This window comes from Lithobates pipiens, unplaced genomic scaffold (genome assembly GCF_037356315.1).
Source record: "Lithobates pipiens isolate NorthernLeopardFrog02 unplaced genomic scaffold, aLitPip1_a1.2 Scaffold_18, whole genome shotgun sequence".
In the NCBI taxonomy this organism is placed as follows: Eukaryota; Metazoa; Chordata; class Amphibia; order Anura; family Ranidae; genus Lithobates; species Lithobates pipiens.
In genome coordinates this window covers 379,854,554-379,878,521 of record NW_027507758.1, presented here as the reverse complement: position 1 = coordinate 379,878,521, position 23,968 = coordinate 379,854,554, and the positions used below count along the sequence as shown (strand labels likewise).

The window sequence follows — 23,968 nt, the reverse complement described above, 5'->3', positions numbered from 1 at the left end:
ACTTTAGAGGGAAGTTTCAGGAAAAAAATGTAATTTTAAATAAAGAACTGTGAAGCAAAACAGGGGTCAGTGCCCATGAATGCAGCCTAATTAGTGCCCATCTGCAGCCGTCCCACCATTGCCATAAATGCAGCCCCACCGTTGCCATGAATGCAGCACCCACCATTGCCATGAATGCAGCACCCACCATTGCCATGAATGCAGCACCCACCATTGCCATGAATGCAGCACCCACCATTGCCATGAATGCAGCACCCCCATTGCCATGAATGCAGACTCACCATTGCCATCAGTGCAGTCTAATTGATGCCCACCTGCAACCTCGGATGGGATAAGGAGGGGCGGGATGAGCGCCAACAGATTACATACAGGAGAATCTGTTTTCTCGGTGGCCTCTTTAATACAAAGTCCCACCTCCTATGATGGACAGAACAGTTGTCCAGTGGCAGCCCAGGAGACGGGACTTCCTATTACAGAGGCCGCTGTGTAAACAGAAAATTCTCCTGTATGTACAGCACTCACCCAGCCTCATCCCTGTCCTCTCCAAGGCAGCCAGCATGTATATCTTTTGTGGTCCCCAGTGCTCGGGGATTCATTGGGGGCCACAAAAGATATACATGTCCAAATTACTAGTAGGGCCATCGAAACCGGAACATGGGCCAGACTTTGGACATGCCTGAGCTACGCAGTATGCACTTCATTATACGCTAAACTGCACATAGATGTATCGTGTTCACAGTGTATGTACATTACATGCTTTCACCTATCTCCAATGTAATTTGTAAATGCATTAGCCATTTTCAAAGACCTGCCAATTACTGATTAGAGAATGATGAACAGTTAATAGCCCATGATTACTGTAAAAGGGCAGTGCTTACAACACATGGAAATACAGAGCTATATGTACAGAATAGAAACAGTAACGCAAGGCTTCTCGATCTGCAGGAAAAAAAATTTTTTACAATCTTTTTATAATCTTGGGTAAAGAAAATAAGGCATACCCAATTACAAAAGCTTCAGTTCCTAAAGATTTTTTAAACATGTGTGTAATAAGCTGAAATAGTAACCACCTTCTGCAGCCCCTGGAACACACAGGGGAGACCAATATCTGACTCTTTACATATTCTGTTTAATAACCTGATCAAATATTAAAGCGGTTCTTCACCCTAAAGGGGAAGTTCTGCTAATCTGATCCCTCCCCCCCTCCGGTGCAACAATCGGCACCTTTCAGGGGGGATGGGGGTGCTGTTACCTGGATAATCCAGGTATCTGCACCCACTTCCGGGCAGACTGCCGCAGATGCCGCCCCCCCCCCCCCCCCCCCGTTGTGTTCTGGGAAACACATAGTTCCCAGGACACAGCGGGGACCAGAAGAGACGCGCAGTGCGACTCACGCATGCGCAGTAGGGAACCGGGCAGTGAAGCCGCGATGCTTCACTTCCCGATTCCCTGACAGAGGATGGCGGTGGGGGCAGCAGAGAGACGAGCGATCGCTCGTCATCTGCCGCCGACATCGCTGGTCCCTGGGACAGGTAAGTGTGATTTTATTAAAAGTCAGCAGCTGCAATATTAGTAGCTGCTGGCTTTTAATATTTATTTTTAGGTGCAGAACCGCTTTAAAATGGAAGGAGGTAATCAAACAAGCGGCCTAATTTTCAGTGATTTTTTAGTTGGTGTACTGTGTGTAGCACACTATACAGCCAAAGTTTGTGTACACCTAACAATCACACTCATATGAGTTTGTTGGACATCCCACTTCAAAACCATGTGCATTAAAATGTAGTTGCCTCCTTTCTCCCCGTTTTTTCTGAATTTGTATCATTCAACTAAAATAGTATTGTGAGCTCAGGTATTGATGTTGGAGGACAGCTAGCTAGTAATTGACATTCCAGTTCACTCCAAAATTGTTGAGTAGGACTTAGGTCAGCATTGTACACAGACAGCCAAGTTAAGTTTCATCAAGCCATGTTTTATAGACCTGGCTAGGTGTACAGAAAAACAGTCATGATAGAACAGAAAAAGACCTTCACCATGCTGTTGCCACAATGTTAAAAGACAAAATTGTCTGAAATATCCTTCACTGAAACATCCAAGTTCAATAATTTGGTGAGGTGTCCTTTGGTCACCTGGGTAAGTGCGGTAGTCAGGTTTTCATATATTTTTGACCATATAGTATATATTAAATTGTTATTTTTTACATGATCCAAAAAAAAAAAAAAAAAGATCACATTAGGATTTCTTTAATTCTCCTAATTTGAATTAACAAAAGTCTTGTTAACCCTTTGTTATCCATATTCCCATAAGAAGTTCACTGGAAAAAAAAATCCCAGACATGGTGTTACCTCTTTCCTTGTCATACAGAACACAGCCTAATTTTTCTCTTTACATGTGAAGCACCTCACTTCCATCCACTTTATTCCTGAGCACTTAAAGGCTAGTTGTCTAGAGATGCTTACAATATGTCACTCAGAAGCACAGATATATGGTATACTGTTCATTCCTCTATCTTTACTGCTTATGATGCTATTTGTATGACTGTAACGTGAGGACTGTATATTGTGCCTTGTCCAAAATAAAGAACTAAAAAAAATACTGCAAGTACAAAATTATTACTGAGTTAAATAGAAATGTGGTGTAAAGCTGAAAATCATCTGGCCAGTTATTTAACTCAAAAGCATACCAACCTTATTCAGATACCTTTCATTTATTGCTTTGGCAATCTGTTTGATTTCACAGCGTTGATCTGCATCCCGCTTCCTCTCGTTCAGTTTGTCTGCTAATGTTTCTAGCTCTGTAAGAGCCATCTGTAGAGGAAGACGGTCAGGGTGACCCTTTATCGTATTTTTCAACATATCCTGCAGAATAGAAGCCAAGACCACAGCAAAGTGATAAATATCATAAATAGCACAAAGTAAAACAATATTTGCACACAGTGGGGGAACTGTATTCATAATTACACATTAAATGTCATGCAAGAGTAATTTTGGTACACTTAAAACATCTAGTAACTGGTTAACACACCATCAACTCCACTATTTTTCCTATTTTGTAAATGTTCATTTTATAAATATTTCTATGTGAATAATAGTTACTCTTACACTATAAAAATCCATTTATACTTGTTAAATGCAAGTTAAACTATGCACTCTAAATTTGTAGTCAATGTCACTAGTACCTAATAAAAAATGTATAGATTTTAACTGTGAGATTGACTATAATGGCTCATAACCAGTCAGTGAAAAGTTTCACAGATTGTACTAAACCCATAGACACCCATGAAACTAACTTATTAATGAGATCAGCCATAAAAGCCTTCATATATCTTTTAGTTAATATTTGCTTTAAATGTGCCCACTATCATCCTTCATGTTAAGTTACATACAGTACTGAGCAGCAATACAGATTTACTACTACCATGAGACAGGTAACATTAGGATTCACTTACACCATGAAAAGCTGTATCCTGCTAGAAACAGTATTTTCATACAGGTTTATTGAGGACTGGATACATCTTTAGGTAAATTAAAACAATGCTGTGAATCCATATTTAACATACATCCCTTTTGGTCATACAAATTAAAACAATGCAGTAAATCCACACTTTAATTTACTGCATATTCCCTTTTGATCATGTAAATTAACTTACTTCTCATATAGTTTTATTGACACATATTGAAAGTATTAAGTGTAACATGTCTAAAAGAACAGGGTAATTCACCTGTAGCAAGAGGATGAACTGAGGAAAGCGCTGGATTGGCTTCATCATTAAACCGTAGAGTGTAATGCGGTCAGGGCTGGAATCCTGCTTCTGTGACAACACAAAGTCACAAGCTGATCAGTAAGAGTAACAGAATAAATAAGACCTAAATGGAAACTGGACTAATGTAGTAAATACATAACCAAGTATCATGCATGGTCTCCCACAGACAGACCCCAGCTAGGCACTTGACACAGTGTTATTTGGAAGATTATTGTGTTTCAAAGTGCAAAGCTTTTTTTGGCCATATGGATCACAGGAGTGCAGTTCTTTTTGCCCTCCTGTGACCCGTTTTTAGCCAACAGTGGGCTCCAGCCTGATCCTGGCTGATGTTACTTACAGCTGGTACAGGCTACTACTCTACTGAGCACATTTGGACAGTATGTGTCATGTTTCTTCCTTTTATGGATTTCTAAGAAACTGCTTTTACTTCCTGGATGTGCTGCCACCTTTTTCTTTTTCCACTGATTGTTTTGACTGCGGACCAGGCAGGAACCCAGGTCCTTACAGCAGTGCATGAGATCTCGCAGGCTGCTTGGAGCAGTGTGAACCCAGCTCTCTCTGGGTTTAGAGCCAGTGACTGACAGTCAGAGCAGAGGGAAGAACTGAGCGATCAGCATTGTTTGATCACTCAGTTCTAAATGCAGAGGTGATGGGGACAGATGCAGCATTGGGTCGATGTTGCATCCACCTAGGTGAGTATAAGGTGTTTTTTTTTTTTTTAAATACTGTACTAACTACTAATTGCATTTATCCTTAACATACAATAAAACAGTTTTCTATAAAATGTTGAATGAATTCATATTAAAAAGACAGGAAGCAATGCTTAACCAATACCATAAAATTCCAAGAGAACAGATGTAATCTCGCTGTAAAGGCAAATTTGAAGATGTACATTTTGTCATGAGAATTTGGAAGCCAGAGAACTGTTCTACTTTTAGATCCTGTTTAATGTTCAGGCATGAAAAGCACAATCTGTTCAAATGTACAATTATACCATTTGTACGGTAAGAAATCTGTGAAGCCCAATTTCTTGTTAAAATACAGCTTCATTCTCCCATGTAAGCCTGCCAAATACTTGAAGTCCTTAAGTTACCTGTAGGCACTAACAAGCAAGGCAGTTATAAGGAAAGATTAGGAAATCACTAATTTATTTTTCAATTACTGGGTGATTATTAAACATGTGCAAAAATGACCATTAATATCACTGAATATTAGCTGAAAATGAATTTGACAGTTAACATGGTAATATAATGGCCACCGTCTAAATGTCTGGGCAGCAGTAGTTTTAAATAACATACACATGGATTTCAAGAAGTAGGTTTGATCATTTTCTGGTAGGAACCCACAAACACCAAAATCTGATCCAGAATACACCTGCTGTTATACAATGCTGGGAGGTTAGTATGTACTGGATTTAATATGATATGTTTGATGTTCTGGTAAGCATAAATCATACTTACATTACCTAAATTATTATAACGATGTAAGGTAGAAAATTGCATGCATACTATATCTCTAAAAATGCACACTACAATTCAACACAACATCAAACTTTAAACCATGCAGTTTAAACTCAATAAATAGGCTGTACATCACCTGACTTGCCTACAAGAGACAAACACAGTGACAACTTATCTCCATGATATGCTGTAACAGTGAAGAAAAAGGCATATGAGACAATACAATATGTATGTAAGTCATGGAGCTCAAGAGTTTTCTCTTACTTCTGCCCTCTACTACTGTAGTCTGTACAGTCTTGCAAAAAAGGGGATGGTTACTGCTATATTCTAAATAGATTTTTATGTTCTGAGTAGTGGATGAAACTTGAAGCTTATATTTTGTAAATTGGAAATATTGATGATCTAAAATTAGATTTTTGAAATTAGATCGAATGCAAAGAGCTTGATAAAATCCAGTCCAAGAACTCAGAGATTCATTTGTTCATGGATAACATGTCTCTGTGTCTCTGTTAAGTAGTACAAGAACTTGACAGTTCAATGAACTAAAATACCTTAATATGAAACAGAACCAATAAACAAACTAATCTTACACATAAGTATTATAAGAACCATTCATTGGATCTAGACGTGAGGAGGTTAGTACGTTTTTTTTGTACTTAAAATAAAATCTTTTTCTTGGAATCTATTAATGGACACAAAAATTGTAGAAATTCCTAAACAGTCAAGATGTCCAACACATGTGAAAAACATACTACAAGAAAATCTGAAGGTATCAATGCCTGAATGAAGACTATAAGAAGGGCCAATCTATATGAAAAATTGTCCTGACCAATGGCAGTGCACAGAGGATCCACCTGGTGCTCTAGACCAGTACAGGTAACCACTAAGGGGAAAAACTGCTACCTCAAGGAGGCTATGGGCCTCAGTGGGGTCAGTATTTGACTGTGCTGTAGATGGTGCCAAAGTGCACATAGGGCCTCTGCAAACAGAGTGTTCCATTATTTGTGCACAAACTGACAAAAAGTCTTAAGTAGATACATGGGAGGTCTCAGCTCAACCAGGTGGACCTCCTATGAGAATCACTGTATAATAATAGAGTTCATGGGATTTAGGTTACAGAGGTTGGTAGAAAAGTATGGGCTGAGGTCACCTGCAGCAGCAGGACCATCCTCATGTACCATGTAGCAGAAAACAAATAGACCTCCTATACTCAAAATCCAAGCTGCTGATGATGATCACAGGTGTTCAGAGATGACCAAGTTACTCTAGACAGGCAGTGGAATATCACCAAAGACTTAATAAGTCACGCAGCTGAATGGGGGAGAAAGAGCACAGAGCTAGCGGATGATGCCCGCACTTTGTTTCCTCAGCCCTAAAATGTATTACGCCCCTCCATTTATAACTTCAGATATGTCTTTTTCCATGCAGGTGTGTAAAATCATACCCCGTTGTCGTTTTATTATTTATTTTGCACAGAAATACCTGGCTATCCTGATACTACATTTTCCTTGCTTTTGCAATCTGAGCATGTCAAGCACAGAAGCAGATCTATGCTGGCATAGTCAGTTTGTGTATCAGTGTTTCCCTATTAAGAGCTGAAAAATGCCACGCCTGCTCACACATGGTGCCTGTAGGTTTCTGTAGTCCATGTTCCCCATATACCCATTACCAATCACAGCCTGTCTTCCTAACATGGTCCTGCCAATCACAGCCTAGTTTGTTAAAACCCTCCCACCAATCACAGTCAATAGGAGCATAAACCACAGAAGGGGCATGTTTCTGGAGTAAAACATACACAGATGGAGAAACTACTTCCCAACTGTGTGTGAGGTCACAAACAGCTTGCTTACTACAATGACATGAGCCCTGCTATGCATAATAAGGACCTCATCAATGGCAAAATACATAAAATTACAAATAGATGTAATTAGGGAACACAGATCATGTTTCCTTATTACAATGTTCGTTAGTTACAGTGTGCTCACATATACTTTAACCATTACCAATGTAAGATGGCGCTGGCATAAATGTAAAATTAGGGTTGCACAGATACCACTTTAAGACTACTTTTTCCAAGTACTCGCCAATATCAATTAATTATACTTTTTTTTAATGTCATGTGACAGTGGCACTAATATGCAGCACTAATAGGTGGCACTGATGAGGTGTGGACTGAGTCAGTAGTTTTTTATGTTTTGTTTATTTTTTACAATTATTTTTTACATTTTTTTTTTTTATTATTTTTACAAATCCTTTAAATATTTATATTACAATTCTCTCTATTTTTTCTAGCCCTTTTGGGGATGGCTTTGGTGAGATATCAGGGGTCTAAACAGACCCCTGACATTTCCCTTTTGAGACAGGGAAAGGGACTGAGGACACAAATTCCCCAGTCCCTTTCTCTGCAGCCTCGGCTGCACTAAAGACGAATGGACAATAGACAAAGGCTCCTGTTCATTCATAAACGGAAGCATCATAAACACAGTTTACGATGCTCATTTATGAATGGACAGAGTCAGTGATCACTGACTCTGTGCATTCAGAAAAGAAAGGAGTCGGTAAATTACATATTTACCGGCTTCTTCCTCCGCTCTCCATCCTGAGACATCTGGGATGAGGGGGGGGGGGGGGACCGGAGGAGGACCTGGAGTGCTGAAGGAGCACACAGAGGACCCAGGGAGCCACAGTACACTGGAAAACAGAGGAGGACTCAGGGAGCCAGAGGAGGACACAGGGGACAGTTGGGAGTGATTAGTGAGGTTGTGGGGGCAGTTACAAGCACTGATCTCCCTCTATAGCTTTCAATAAAGCAGCTGACACCTGCAGGAGGGCGAGGAGGAGAAGCAGCTTTCAGCTACTTTATTGAAAGCTATACAGGGAGATCGGTGCTTGTAACCGCCCCCACCACTTCACCGATCATCTGTGAGGCTGCCTGGGTGAGGACGCCGGACCCGGTACAACAGGTATTGGATTAAGCATCGGAGCGTTTGCACTAGTACAAGTACTCGTGCAAATGCTTGGTATCGGTGCAACCCTATGTAAAATGGCACCCATTGGAACTGTGCCAATTGTTATGTAGCTCCCAGTGCTTCAGCCTGAGTGGTACTAACTACGCAAGTCTTTAGAAACTTGGTCACACCAGAAGCTGTGTTACAGCTCTGGGTCTGGAGAGCCCCTTGCAGCTAATACACTACACAAAGGTCTGGAAGGCAGCACGCTGCAGGAACCAGTGCCCGAAAGTGAAACTTCAGGTTAGCTCTACAATATTCAGTCCAAATGAGTACCTTTATCTAGATGGTTGCAGTGTGGGGACTAGCTCAAGTAGCATTTTTTAAATCATCAAAGAAAAGAAAATATCTATTGTGTATGGCAAAAACTGAAGCATGACAGTTGGAAGAGGGGTATATGGGGACTGGTTAAACTATTTTTGCTTGCTTCAATCTACTATAGGCATAACTTTGACTGAGAATTTCTCTAATTGCTGTGTCCCTCAATGGATGATAAATAAATAGTATATCTTTTAGGAATCCTATAAATTAACGACCACAATCGAATGGAGTGTAATGCCTTTCTAAAATGGAATGGCATCCTTTATAATAACAGTTAGGTAGCTAGGGACCTAGAATGTTTATAAATAAGTACGTTATATTTTTTGTCCATTTACACCTTAAGGGCCCCAGTGGGAGAGGGGGACAACAACCACATTTTGCCTGGCTCTTCCAAACTGCTATCTTTTGTCATTTTTAGAGGATTAAATTAAAAGGGGGTTACACTTTTTTACTTTGCCATTTCTTGGCTTGGCAAATTTATTTTTTTAAATTAATTTGGGCTCATTCACACCAAAGTGTTATGTTATGGTACATTTAATGTACACACATTATTGTGCATTAGGTCAGGTGTTGACATGTGTTGTATTAACACATAAGGTACCAAAAATTGTTTCTGCAGCTTTTTTTCTAGCACAGTGCAACACACGATTGCAAGGGGGGTTATTTACGAAAAGGCAAATCCACTTTGCACTGCAAGTGCACTTTAAAGTGCACTGAAAGAGCACTTGGAAGTGCAGTCGCTCTAAATCTAAGGGGTAGATCTGAAATGAGTGGAAGCTCTGCTGATTTTATCATCCAATCATGTGCAAGCTAAAATGCTGTTTTTTATTTTCCTTGCATGTCCCCCTCGGATCTACAGAAACTTTACTTCCAAGTGCACTTTCAGTGCATTTGCACTGTGCACTTGCAGTGCAAAGTGGATTTTCTATAGCAAATAACACCCAAATAACACCCATGGTGTGGTGCACTGCAACGCAAGTTCACTGAAATGACATGTGCTATAAATAGCAGAGCAGTGCACCAATGCAAAGCGATGTGTTATTGAGCACTGTCATAACCCCACAACACAGTGGCGTGAATAAGCCATTAGTGAACGACATCATGTGATTCAGGTTATTTTAAGACAACCAATGGGTTTGGCATTTTCTTGCATCCTCTAATGCAATTAATGACTGTTTGTTTGATAACCATATAACAATTGATAATAATATAAATGCAAGTTGTTCTCATACTCCAAACTTGTTTTTACATATGTTGTATGATTTATCATAAAACAGTACCTTTAAAAATTCCAGAAAGGTCGGTTTAGTAGCACAAGATTTCCTGAGAACTCCAACAGCTGTGCTAAAATTATTCACGTATTCACTATATGCATCAAGTACCATGGATTTTGAAAACTAGAAAGCAAAGACAAAACAAACTGTGATGTTTATCTTGGAGACAGCGTAAAACTAGACAGCATTTGGAATGAGGACAGTGCTATGTTTCATAGTATTAGGATGATTAATAGTACCGTATATACTCGAGTATAGGCCGACCCGAATATAAGCCGAGGCCCCCAATTTACCCCCAAAAAAACTGGCAAACTTATTGACTCGTGTATAAGCCGAGGGTGAGACATGCCTGTCCATCCCTGTGTGTGTGTCCGTCCCTGTGTGTCCGTCCATCCCTGTGTGTGTGTGTGTCCATCCATCCATCCCTGTGTGTGTGTGTGTCCATCCATCCATCCATCCCTGTGTGTGTGTGTGTCCATCCATCCATCCATCCCTGTGTGTGTCTCCATCCATCCATCCCTGTGTGTGTGTGTCTCCATCCATCCATCCATCCCTGTGTGTGTGTGTCTCCATCCATCCATCCATCCCTGTGTGTGTGTGTCTCCATCCATCCATCCCTGTGTGTGTGTGTCCATGTGTGTGTGTCCGTGTGTGTGTGTGTGTGTGTGTGTGTGTGTGTGTGTGTGTGTGTGTGTGTGTGTGTGTGTGTGTGTGTGTGTGTGTGTGTGTGTGTGTGTCCAGCCTACCTGTGTCCCGAGCCTTCGTCCCGTGCCTTGCCTCCTTGCCTCCGTCCCGTGCCGTGCCTTGCCTCCTTGCCTCCGTCCCGTGCCGTGCCTTGCCTCCTTGCCTCCGTCCCGTGCCGTGCCTTGCCTTGCCTCCGTCCCGTGCCTTGCCAGGATCGCCTCGGCGGCCATTCTAAAATTCAAAAGCCCCGCCTCCGCCTCCGCCTGTGATAGGCGGAACACTGAATTTCCCAGCAGCCTGTGTTCCGCCTATCACCGATATCGTCTCATCCTCGTACTACGGACGAGGATGAGACGATGTCCGTGATAGGCGGAACACAGGCTGCTGGGAAATTCAGTGTTCCGCCTATCACAGGCGGAGGCGGAGAAGGAGGCGCGGCTTTCAAATTGTAGTATGTCCGCCGTCTGTCTGCTCGATACGCTGATCGAGCAGTCAGACGGCGATGACTCGAGTATAAGCCGAGGGGGGCACTTTCAGCCTCAAAAAAGAGGCTGAAAATCTCGGCTTATACTCGAGTATATACGGTATACACATTCTAATTATTAGTCAATGCACTCTGTGAGAAGAGGAAGCTTTCAGTGAACACAGCTAAGGATTAATATAAATTGGTAAGATTGGCAACGTATACTTATATATATATATTTATTTATTTTGAAATAAAACGAAATGACATAAAATAAAATGAAATGAGACAAACAAACACAATGAAATGTTTTTTTTTTTTTAGATATATATATTTTTTTCCATTTTCTATTATTATTTCTTCCTTTCCCCCCCCCCCCTTTTTTAAATGAAATGAAATGAAATGAGACGAACAAACATAAACGAAATGTTGCCTTTGCCATGGCAGAAGCGCAGCTCGGTCGTGTCACAGGCGCCACTGACAGCGAGCCGGACTCTGGAGCATGTACTGAAATGAGGCAATTAGTGAAATGAGGCCAAATGAGCATGGCCCCCTGTCCAGAACCCGAATTTGTAAAACAACTGGGTTTGAACCGAGGTGCAGGAGGTGACAGTGAGATGAGTGAAATGAGTGAATCCGCCATGACAGAGGCCCGAATCGCCATGCCGTAACTTTGCGACTGAGCACGAAACGGACTCTGGAGCATGTACTGAAATGAGGCCAGTCCTGGGGCACGCCGAGACGAATTAGAACATAGGTGTGACTATTCGTGTCGGAGCGTGATAGGTGAAACGAAATGATACCCATGACAAAGACAGGGATCAACGGCTGCGCTCAAGAATCAACGGTGAACCCTGTCTCTGGAGCATGTACTGAAATGAGGCGAAGCAGCTGGGCACACCGGAACGAATCGGTGCATATAACTGCGACAGGATTCGAATCGGAGCATAATAAGTGACATACCATGACAGAGACCGGAATCAACGAGTGGCCCACCGATTCGGTAAAGAATCCGTCTCTGGAGCATGTATAGAAATGAGGCCAAACAACTGGGCGTACCGAGGCGAATCGGTGCATCAATATAATGCGACTGGATTCGTAACGGGGCGTGATAGGTGACCAGAAATGATATGCCATGACAAAGACAAGAATCGAAAACCATGCCTGAACCTGCGAATGATTCTGTCTCTGGAGCATGTATTGAAATGAGGCCGACAACTGGGGCACACCGGAGCGAATCGGTGCATCGGAGATGCGACTAGATTCGAATCGGAGCGCGACTCGTGACCGAAATGAAATGACTGAAATGATCGAAATGATTGAAACTCTCCGGTTAGTTAGAATTCAGGACGTCTGTTTGGGAATTTTCAAAATGATCCGAACGATTCGGACGTAGGGACCCGTGATTTGGTCGGTATGCGGAAGGTTTGAAAAATGAAATGCTCGATGTGGAGTCATGAACGAGTGACCACGACTTCTTTTGAGAAGAATGAAATAAAATGCAATGATTAAAACGATTAAAATGAGCCGGTTAATTAGAATTTAGAACATCTGATTGGGAATTTCGAAATGAACCGGACAATTCGGACGTTTCAGTAGAGACCAGTGATTTGGTCGGTATAGCGGGTTTGTGAAATGAAATGCTCGATGTGGTGTCACGAACGGATGACCACGACTTCTTTCGAGAAGCAAGGAGCACAAATGTTTAGAGGTAACGGATGCGTGAACGATATCGGAAAAATACGAAGGTGATATTTCAGTGAGTGGTTCGTGAGTTCAACAGATAACAGTTTAGTGGCATGAAATAACATGAAATGAGAAATGGGAGCCGAAGCCCTACCCGTGACCGCCGAACCAGATGCGTTGCACGATACCGGCAAGTTTCGAGTTGTAGCGCCTCAGACAATACACGAACGCTCACGACGGCAAAACCGACTGTAACACGAGGATGAAGACAGGACTTCAATGAAGACGGAACTCACGAACACTGCACTCCTTCTATCGAACGGTCTCGAATAGTCGGCCCTAGATCTGTAGTATTGCACACAGGAACCGACAAGGAACACAGCAGAATGGGCTGATTAAATACCCCTCCGGGCTCCTCCCATAAATTCCGGCCACCGTACTGGCTGATAAGGAACACAGCTGAACGGGCTGATCAATTACTCCTCCGGGCTCCTCCCATAAATACAGGCCACCATACTGGCCTTTCAACATATACTTAATAAATAATCATGTACACTACGGCACAAAATACTTAACAACGGCATGTTCATGCACTGTAAGGGATGGAAACTTCCCTTTTGGTCTTTGCCAAAATGGCCTGGTGTATACAGAATGCTGACAACCTAGACAGAATGGCCTGGTGTATGCAGAATGCTGACAACCTAGACAGAATGGTCTGGTGTATGCAGAATGCTGAGAACCCACACAGAATGGCCTGGTGTATGCAGAATTCTGACAACCTAGGCAGAATGGCCTGGTGTATGCAGAATGCTGACAACCCACACAGAATGGCCTGGTGTATGCAGAATGCTGACAACCTAGACAGAATGGCCTGGTGTATGCAGAATGCTGACAACCTAGAACTACATGGTAACTCAACTTTTCATCCAGAGCTTTCCTAATTAAGTGTTCTCTATGTGCACTATGCTCTACATGATTAAATGCAACACGGCTGATTTACTATAGGCAAATAGGCTGTTCATTTTACAAGGGAATTTGCACTTTGCAAGGGAATGTGTTGAGATGAATAATGCAAGGAACATCCAGTCATGTGCAAGAAAAATTAAAAAAGAAAATAGGATTTTTTGTACTCACTGTAAAATCCTTTTCTCTGTAACTCACCGACCGACACAGCTCCTCTCTGTAACTAAATGGGCCGTATAGCCTGCCATCAGGAGAAACTAGGCAAAATTTTACACAATACACAGAATTGTAATCCTGCCCCAAGGGGGCGGGCCCCATGCTATCAACCCTTTCCACTGCTCCTAGCAGCTTCAGTACGTCAGCAAGCAGTATAACGTAGAAAAAAGGAGGGGTCGGTGCTGTGTCGGTCGGTGAATTACAGAGAAAAGGATTTTACAGTGAGTACAAAACATCCTATTTTCTCTTATATTCATCGACCGACAGACACAGCTCCTCTCTGTAACTAAATGGGACGTCCCCAAACAGTGCCAAACGAGGGGTGGGAAAAACAGCATAAAAACTTCATTCACCATGGCAAGTGGGAACTAGTGAAACTAAACCCACAAAAAAACAGCAGTGTGTGGAAGAACACCACCATAAAACCGGGTATCCTCAACAGGAGTGATCCCCAAGACCGCAACATTGCGGAAGTAATGCAACAGTGGCATTAACCAAAACAGTACTGCGTTTTTATTGAAAAACCAGGAAAAAATTTAATTGCAACTACATGACCGCCTGCAAAACTTTGCGGCCAAAACAGGCATCAGCCGATGCACTGACGCCTACCTTGTAGAACTTGGTAAACGTATGGACAGACGACCAGGTCACCGCCTTACACACCTGAGCGACAGATGCTTGGTGTCGGAAGGCCCAAGACGTTCCGATTGCACTTGTAGAGTGGGCCATCACTGGAAAGGGAGGCACCTGCCCCTTCAAGGCGTAGGCAATCTGTCTGATCCACCTGAAAATGGTGGCCGACTAGACCACTATGCCCTTCTTAGGACCAGCCACCGAAACAAACAGTGAGTCTAACCTCCGAAAGGAAGCTGTTGCAGACAAGTACACCTTCGGAGCCCTAACCACATCTAGAGCGTGAAGGGCCACCTCCTTGGGGTGCTGCGGCTTAGGACACAATGATGGCAATACAATGTCCTCATTGATATGAAAAGCCGAAACCACCTTCGGTAGAAAGGACGGTTGCGGACGCAACACCACCTTATCCCTGTGGATGACCAGATAAGGAGACTTGCAGGACAAGGCCGCCAGTTCCGAATCCCTCCTGGCCAATGTGATGGCCACTAGAAAGACCACCTTCTGTGAAAGGGTCAGCTGAGGAATCTCCCTGATACTCTCAGACGGCGGCTTCTGAAGCGCCGACAACACCAGGTTCAAATCCCACGGAGGTAACAGAGGAGGCACCGGAGGGACTACATGCCGCACCCCCTGCACAAAGGTACTCACTAATGAGTGAGACGCCAGGGGTCTTTGAAAAAAGACAGCCAGAACTGAAATCTGCCCCTTGATGGTGCTCAACGGCAACCTCGGGTCTACATCTTACTGAAGAAACAGCAGGATCCTGGATATATACAAGGAGCGCGGATGCCACCCTTTCTCCTCACACATGGAGATGTAGGCCTTCCAAGTATGATGGTATATCTTCCTGGAAGAAGATTTCCGCACCCTCAGCATAGTTGTAATCACAGAGTCCGACAGACCCCGGTTCTCAATACCTGGCTTTCAATAGCCAGGCCGTTAAAGCCAGCAATGGTAAAGCAGAGTGAAGGACTGGACCTTGAGATAGGAGGTCCTCTCTCAATGGCAGTCGCCAGGGAGCATCTGCCCCCAGGCGCACCAGGTCTGCGCAACCAGGCCCGCTGAGGCCAATCGGGAGCAATCAGGATTACCGGAATCCCCTCGGCTTCCACTCTGCGAAGCAGACGTGGCAACAGTTTCAGCGGAGGAAAGGCGTAAATCAGCTGGTACTTATCCCACGGAGCCACCAGTGCGTCTGATGCGGCATTTTTAATAATGTCATCCAACGAGGCTCCAAAGAGCCGTTTGCCAAGGAAGGGAAGATCCGTCAGGGCTTTCATGGATGCCTGGTCAGCAGACCAGCATTTCAGCCAAATGAGGCGCCTCAGCACCACGGCTGACACTGAGGCCCTAGATAGCAGAGGGAGAGTAACAAGGGCCGCGTCACAAACGTACTTAAGGCCATGCACTAGTTGGTCTGCTAGTTTCATGCAGACAGGGGAGGCATTCTGCTCTCCCAATTCGCGGGGCAAAAGAATCCGCTGGCTCCTGAATCTTCAGGGTATCACGCACAGCTGTGATAAGTGCTCCAACAAGTGCCTTGTTGCGCCCGGACCCGGACGGGGAATCATCCTCACTGTTCGAACGGTCCTGGTCAGCCACGTCTGATAGGTCAGAGCAGGGGTCTCCAGCCACAGTAGGGCCTGAGTCTGCATCAGAGCCCTCCCCAGAGGACAGGGGGCAGGGGCCTCTTATGTGCACCTTTCCTGCCATGTGCCGCCTCTATCTTAGCAACATAGGAGTCAAGGACCGCCGACAGGGTGTCCATGCGCACCGTGCTAACTGCAGGTGACCCGGTTGCTATAGCCTGGATTTCGGGAGAAGAAACACCAGTTTCTGAAGCCATGCTGACCCTAGCCTGTCTGCCACCTGCAAGGGGACTTAGGACAGTGAAGGTCCCTCCCTCCTGCTGCTGCCGTGTGGGGGGGGGGGGGGGTAATTAGCGCTAGACTCACCAGCAGCAGCAGCTCCCACCAGCGGTGCAACGATCTGCAGAGTAGCTTCAGCATTCAGCAAAGAGCCATCCAGCGTCCTGCACACACACAATGGATACAGCATGCAGCAAGAGAAAGCACATGTAATGCTGCCACAAGAGGCCAGCGGTGAAAAAGGCACTCAGGCTTTAAGAAAATGGCCGCCAATGTAATCAATAGGAATCCTAAAGAAAATGGCTCCTGAAGCTCACCAGGGGGATTTATAGCTTTCCCAAATCCAAGATGGCCGCCGGAATGGCGCCATGCGGTGACAGAGCAAAAAATAAAAACGTGCTGCCTGCTAACAGTCAGAACAACCTCCATAAACATGTTTTGGGACCAGACCTGGACCAGGACCAACGCCAGCCACACAGACCCCCACAGGTGAGAAACAGCCACCCACACACACCACCCGCAGCGCATGCAGCCACCCCCCTCAGAGGGGGGAAGGAGAGGTGATAGGGACTTGGGAGAGAAGATAGGGAGGTGAGGTGGCCCCCGAATCGACCCCCCAGGGAATGCCCAGCTGCTCATCCCACCGAAGCAGGGAGAGACGTACTTACCAGTTCTGAAGAGCTGGGAGACATTCCATCACAGACCCACTCCTGCGCAGTTACAGGGGGGCTGCTGGCCTCGGTATACTGTGATCCAGACATCAGTAGCCCGGTCATATGTATACCCGGAGCATTAAAGCTCACCAACCACCTCTGGAGCTGAGGCATGTCGTGGCCTGCTGAGCCTTAGCTGTGGCCTGCTCACGCTCGATGGCTGGACTGGGGAGACTACAAGGATATCATTAACCAGCCTGTCACCCAGCCGGCAGTTGATAGAAGATCTCAGGATCTTTCATCTTGCGCAAAAAGCAGCAAACCTGCAGCAAAAATATGGACCGAGAGGCCCGCAGGGTTTCCTAGGTCATTCTCCTTGCTAGTCAAAATAAAAACTGAAGCTGCTAGGAGCAGTGGGAAAGGTTGATAGCACGGGGCCCGCCCCACTGGGGCGGGATTAAAGTTCTGTGTATTGTGTAACAATTTTGCCTAGTTTCTCCTGATGGCAGGCTATATGGCCCATTTAGTTACAGACAGGAGCTGTGTCGGTCGGTGAATATAAGAGAAAGTATTTTTACTTGCACATTAATGGATGGTGGAAATCAGCAGAGCTTCACCTCATTCACCAAGCGAAGGGTAAATTCCCTTGCAAAGTGCAAATTCCCTTGCAAAATGAACAGCCTAGTTTGCTGTTAATCAACTCCTCTATATCTAAAAAAACAGAATTGAGAAGCGCAGATCCAGGAGGTGGCAAGGAATCAATTGGAGATGGAATCCATGTGAAATTTAAAACAGTTTATTGCTGATAAAAAAAATCGTCGGAATGGCCAAACTCACTGCGATAGTGCCAGCAATGGAGCCAAATGGTGGTGGAGAAGTGGCTGTCCCGGTTCCGTGAAGGCTGTACCAGGAAGGAGGAAATATTACAAGCTCAGTTTTAGAAAGGTTGAGTTTGAGAAAATGGTATGACATCCATACTGATATGTCATTCAGTAAGTTTGAGATTCGTGAGAAAATCGAGTGGGTGAGTTAAGGAGTGGAGAGATAGATCTGGGTGTCATCGGCATCCAGGTATTGGATGATTGGTGGTGGATCGAATGGTTGTCTCGCCTCGTGACTATAAAATCCTTGTTCTATCCTGGATCTTGAGCATGTTATCTGAGGAAGGGGTTAAATCCTGAAACATGTAATCATATACTGCTCAAGCTCCGGCACCTGCTGTTATACTCATCACATCTCCTGCTCTGATCCATCAGGCTTTGCCGATGTCTGCCTGCGGTCGGAGCGTGTGATGTGGCCGGGGAGGAGTCCTGTGGTGTCCAGACACCTTGCAGCTCAGCCTCGTACCCGCTGACCCTTACCTCACCTTCCACTGCAGCGGCTCTGCCAATTTCCACTCTGGTCATACAGTGATCATGCTTCCTGGATCTGGACCCGGCCTTTCCCCTCCCTGATGTAGCCCGGCTATGGTTATGGTTACCACTCCCAGCTGTTGGAAAGTGTTTTCAGGCTTCCCATTTTTGGTCTGCCGCCCCCTCTGACTATACAGCCCTCACGGAAGCGTGACAGTCATTTCTCCACCACCTTTTGGCTCCATTGCTGGCACTATCACAGTGAGTTTGGCCATTCTGACAATTTTTCCCATTTGTACGGTATATTGGTTACATGTTTTATCAGCAATAAACTGTTTTAAAATTTAACATGGATTCCATCTCCACTTGATTCCTTGTCACCTCCTGGATCTGCGCTTCCCAATTCTGTTGTTTTTGTCTGTTTCTCTTTTGGTTATTTGGGTGCGGTAGCAGAGGTCCAGTGTGTTAATTAACTTTGGCTCCTTGGTTTACTTTCGGCGTTTGGCTCCCTTTTGGAATTTTATATATCTAAAAACAATCTTTTTTTATCCATTACACATAACTGATGCAAATAATTAACTGGTATTTATAAATCAAGTATGAGCAGATTTTTTTTTTTTTTTTTTTACTTATAATGTAGGTTTACCCATGTGTGGCTCTGAACATGTGCTGAATTACAAGTCGAAGGATCAACTGTCATTATAGCATTTTCATCTGTTCCAGTACAGCACACACTTGGGTACAGTAAAAGAGTAAATGCTAATTTAAAATGTTGGAGATCGCAACTGCGCATTTCTAATTTCATTGGTAGCAGTGATTTGGAACCTTTGTACTTTTTCACAGAGTGTTAAATAGTGCATTTACTCCTGATGAAATTGGCAAGAATTTAAACCGGAGAATTTTGAAGCTATTTGTCGCTCACAAAAATACAACTGCCAACATGATATTAAGTAGGGTAACTCATTTAGCAGCACAAAATATTTTGGATTTTCAACAGCTAAACTGCCCAAACTAAATAATTAATTAAATGTATACCCAATTAGGTAAACCCTGGTACTACTGGTTTGTTGGTAAATGGAAAGGAGTATGATCACAGTGCATGGAGTTTGGCCAGCTTTAGTCCAATATAACTGAAGCTTACATCACCATAGTCTGTTTATGTTGGTGAGGAAAACACTTCAGTTTCCCAAGGTCTAGAGTCAGATCATCTGCAAGCACTTTGCTCTTACTTCCTATGTTGTTGTAGCCGATATCTGTATACCATCCAAAACATATAGTCACAGAGAACAGCACAGAAAAAAGAATCAAATAACTGAGACATTCACAGATTTACAAAATAAATCAACATTTGGCAAGCACATTTAAAATGGCATCAGATATGGTTGTGATTTTTTCATGTACAGAACATTGGATAGATCTCTAGATGGCTAATATTCAAAACATACACATGCTTTAGGATAGATACGTAGGTAGGTTGATACAATATATGATGTAGAAAAAATATACAGACATAAAAGGCACAAAACACAGAAATGGAAACATCAATGGTCAAGGGCAACCTTTCAATTTTGGAAGGTTGTGATACAACTTAACAGCGTTTAATGGGACTCTGGACTATTCCCAAGGAATAAACGCCACAGGTTCTTTGAGGGATGAAATTGAAATCTATTTGACTTCTCCAGAACGTACTATAAATGTCTTAACTGGAGATGGTCAAGGAAGGTATTTGACTTGCTAGTGTTTAAAAAAGCATTTCTGAATGTATTTAGCAGTAGGAGCATTTAATCCAATCAATACATAGTAGAATACTGTGAGAGAACAATGTTTGCATTGTATAGCATACCTTCTGCTACCATTATGAATCACCTACAATGTGTAAAACTATGTGTAAAACTACAATGTGTAAAAAAAAAAAACTATCTGAATGTATTAAATAGGGCTAGAGGAGGTTTCCAAATGGAAGCCCCAGCAAAAAAAAAAAAAAAAAAAATACTTTTGTGAAATCTTAATGGTGGTGGAATTCATCAATTACCTTGTCTGTCTGTCTTCTCCAATCTGTGAGCTTTGACTGGCTCCCACTATTTTGCCAAATTATTTTGTCTATATTATCATTAGTTTCCAGGCTGTTCCCCTATTTTATGATTTTGACTAATATGTGTTTGAAAAGGGCCACATGGTTCCCCTTTGGAGTTCTTCTTTTGCTATAGTCAATATGTAAGGTTGTCTGGCAACAGTAAAGTAATATAACTTGCAGTGTTGTCAATAATTGTGAGATCAGTATCTCAAACATAAACTCAGAATTCATGTATGTTTAAGGGTGTTTCTGTTAATGGCACTGCATGTGTATCTGCAGCGCTATACTCAGACCTATAACTAGTTCTCATGCAGCAAATACATATATATGGAGGGAAAAAGTTTGTGGACATAAAACTATCATGCCCATATAAACTTGCTGTACAACCCTTGCATGGGCATTACTCTGGAGCTTGCCTTTCTTTGTAACTATAACAGCTTCCACTCTTCAAAGACAGCCTTTACAGGATTTTGGAGCCAATTCTACGAAAGGAGCATTCAGGTACTGATGTAGGACATGAAGACTTGACTCACAAACAGCATTCCCATTCACCCCAAGGTTATTCAGTAGAGTGGAGGTCAACGCTATGCAGGTCAGACCTTTACACGATACTTCCATGTCTTTCTGGGCCTGGCTTTATGCACAGGGGCACAGTCATACTGGACCAGAATAAGACCTTCAACAAAAGTGCACAATTGTCTAGATTGCCTTTATATATTGTAACATTGACAGTACCCTTCACTGGAAAAACCTGAACTTAATAATGTGTAGGGTTATCCACATACTTTTGGCCACATATACAGACATGATGGTTAGTTGTCCACAAATGTTTGGACGTATAGTATAAAACACACACACACACACATGCACATATACAATATACATCTCCAAGAAACAGAGAGTTATTTATGTATTAATGAACCATGTCTTTATGCTTTGAAAAATGCTGAAAGAAAAAAAATATATACTGGTTTTGCAATTTGTCTTACTGATGCTACAAAGACATCTCCAATCATTTCTGTTGAATCCCACTCAGACACCCGGCTGGCAAGAGCAATCTGGAAAAGCGAGTGGCACTGTAGAATTTCCTTTATCCGGTAAAATACTATTTTCAGCTTTCTCTCACTTAATATCTTTGGCTCCATGTCACAGAGTGGCTTCTCGTATTGCTGCAACAGGAGGAAAGAGTTCAGATGTGCATGTGTGTTATTCCAAACACTGTAAGAATGTAAATGTATAAGTTTGATGCTACAATTATATTCCTACTACACTATGCAAAACTGATCTTTTTTCATTTACTTGCACAAAGGATAACAATAAATTAAGTTTCTTGTCCTCTATAATCCTTCCTATGTGTAACTGTGCTCAGTAAAGTGCAAGCACCCTGATGTTTTGCTGATTGTAAAAATGATTACAAGCAATAAAAGCATTGTCAACTGACATTCTTTGGGAATACAGTAAATAGAGGTGACATCTGCACTGAAAATGCCTTGACAAAGAATACATTAACTACACATCTGTTAACAGAACAAAAAACTGCTTAAGGGTAGGTAAACGACATCTGCATCAGAGGTATATTATGAAGAAGAGGAAAGCGCAGTGTATCAACCTCACTTGGTGTAAGCGGTTTTCTGTTCTGAAAATATATTCTGTGGGCACATTTTTCCCACTTCTATTATTTGCAAATATTTGCTTCAAAAGTGCTTCAACACAATAACATAGAATGTGCTTATTCGTTTTTAGAAATTTAGGGTGATGTGGTTGCAATCAGTGAACCCACATGGTTAAAAGATAATTTTGGAATATGCTATCTTGGGAAATGATCACTGATTGGTTTACAATATAGTTCAAAGTTAAGCCAAATGCCAGTATTAGCTTTGCTTTAAACCACAGCCCATAAACTGAACACGTAACTGATTAATGCACACTCACATCAGTCCTTATGCTCAATCATATACTAGGGCAATTTTGGACACAAGACAATTAACCTACCTGCATGTCTTTGGAGTGTGGTAGGAAACCGGAGTACCAGGAGGAAACCCAGGCAGGGAGTGTCGTGGTTGGAATTCAAACCAGCGACCCTTTTTACTGCTAGGTGAGAGTGCTAACCACTACACCACTGTGTCGCCCCAAACTTGATGGACTTCTGTCTTTTTTCAACCTCACCTACTAGGTAACTATGTAACGACCAAAACATCCGATGGAGCACCTTGAGAAATGTTTGAGAATTGCTACCACATCCACTGAGGCAGATATTGATGTAATAGTCTATCAAAAACAGTGTTAAAGCGGGAGTCCACCGGGACTCCGCCTTTTTTTTTTAAAAGCCAGCAGCTACAAATACTGCAGCTGCTGACTTTTAAATAGTGACACTTACCTGTCCAGCGCGCCCGCGATGTCGGCACCCGAAGCTGATCGCTCGCTCGTCTGGCGGGTCCTGCCGCCGCCATCTTGGGTATGGGAATCAGGAAATGGAGCCTTTCGGCTTCATTTCCCGATTTCCCTACTGCGCATGCGCGAGCCGCGCGGCGCAATCCGGACGGTCCCCGCTGCCTCTGGGAGCTGTGTGTTTCCCAGCAGGCAGCGGGGCACTTGCTGAAGGGGGCGGGCGCTTGCGGAAAGGGGCGTAACGTACGCCCCTTTCCGCAGAGAGCTAGCCCGGAAGTGGGTGCAGTTACCTGGATTATCCAGGTAACTGCACCCCCCTCCCCCCTGAAAGGTGCCGATTGTGGCGCCGGAGGGGGGGGGGGGATTCCGATGAGCGGAGGTCCATTTTAGGGTGGACCTCCGCTTTAAGGATCACACTAATTTTATGTTGCCCTCTTTTACTTTTAAAATAAAAAATATAAAAAAACAAAAAGTTTTATTACTCACACCTATATATCATCGCAAGTCCCATCTAGCGGCCATAATAAGGTATTTTCTTGAAATACCCCAATCAAGTAAATATCATAATATAGCCACTGGATGGAGCTGATAATCATAAGAAAAATTATATTAGACAAACTAATGCAACGTGATGGCTGTGGGAATGCTTCAGATAGTCATTTTTTATAAACAGACCCCAAAGTGTAATTAAAACCCAATAATGAACTTCTTTATTTTCTATATTTGCTCTGTTTTCAGTCTCATAAACCTAGTTCTAAAGCCAGCCATAGATGGAGCGATTTTCTTTCCTGCAACCACATTTTGTAAGAAAGAAAATAGCTTGATTCCCCTATCAACACAGTAAGTGTTGATGTGGAATCCCTCGCGCAGAGCTGTGTTCTCCAGGCAGGGGGATGGGGGGAGCCGCCCCTGATGGGAGAACCCAGCGATTACATGTAAAATCTGACAGACTGGTTTAACCTACCCATATATGGTGCAAATCTTGGCCAGTCCCTGCTGAACCGGCTGAGATTCCAATGTCTATGGCCGGCTTTGATGTAGCTTCTAGAAACCTGAGATCAGGATATTAGCCAGCCACAATTGAAAGACAAATGGTGAGTGAGCGTTTGTGGGAACCCAGCATCAAATATTTTTACACATTATCGAAATCCTAAATGAATAT

At 43.3% G+C, this 23,968-nt stretch overlaps 1 protein-coding gene across 1 annotated transcript in view; it reads right to left on the bottom strand.

Moving 5' to 3' along the window:
- The window catches only part of ARHGEF10 (Rho guanine nucleotide exchange factor 10), a 269,684-nt gene that overhangs the window by 106,372 nt on the left and 139,344 nt on the right, over window positions 1–23,968 (bottom strand). The window contains exons 13-16 of the mRNA XM_077487769.1: window positions 21,408–21,587; window positions 9,830–9,946; window positions 3,719–3,808; window positions 2,685–2,855 (exon numbers count right to left, since the gene is read on the bottom strand). Of these exons, the coding sequence (XP_077343895.1) occupies window positions 2,685–2,855; window positions 3,719–3,808; window positions 9,830–9,946; window positions 21,408–21,587 (558 nt within the window). The remainder of the gene's footprint in view (window positions 1–2,684; window positions 2,856–3,718; window positions 3,809–9,829; window positions 9,947–21,407; window positions 21,588–23,968) is intronic.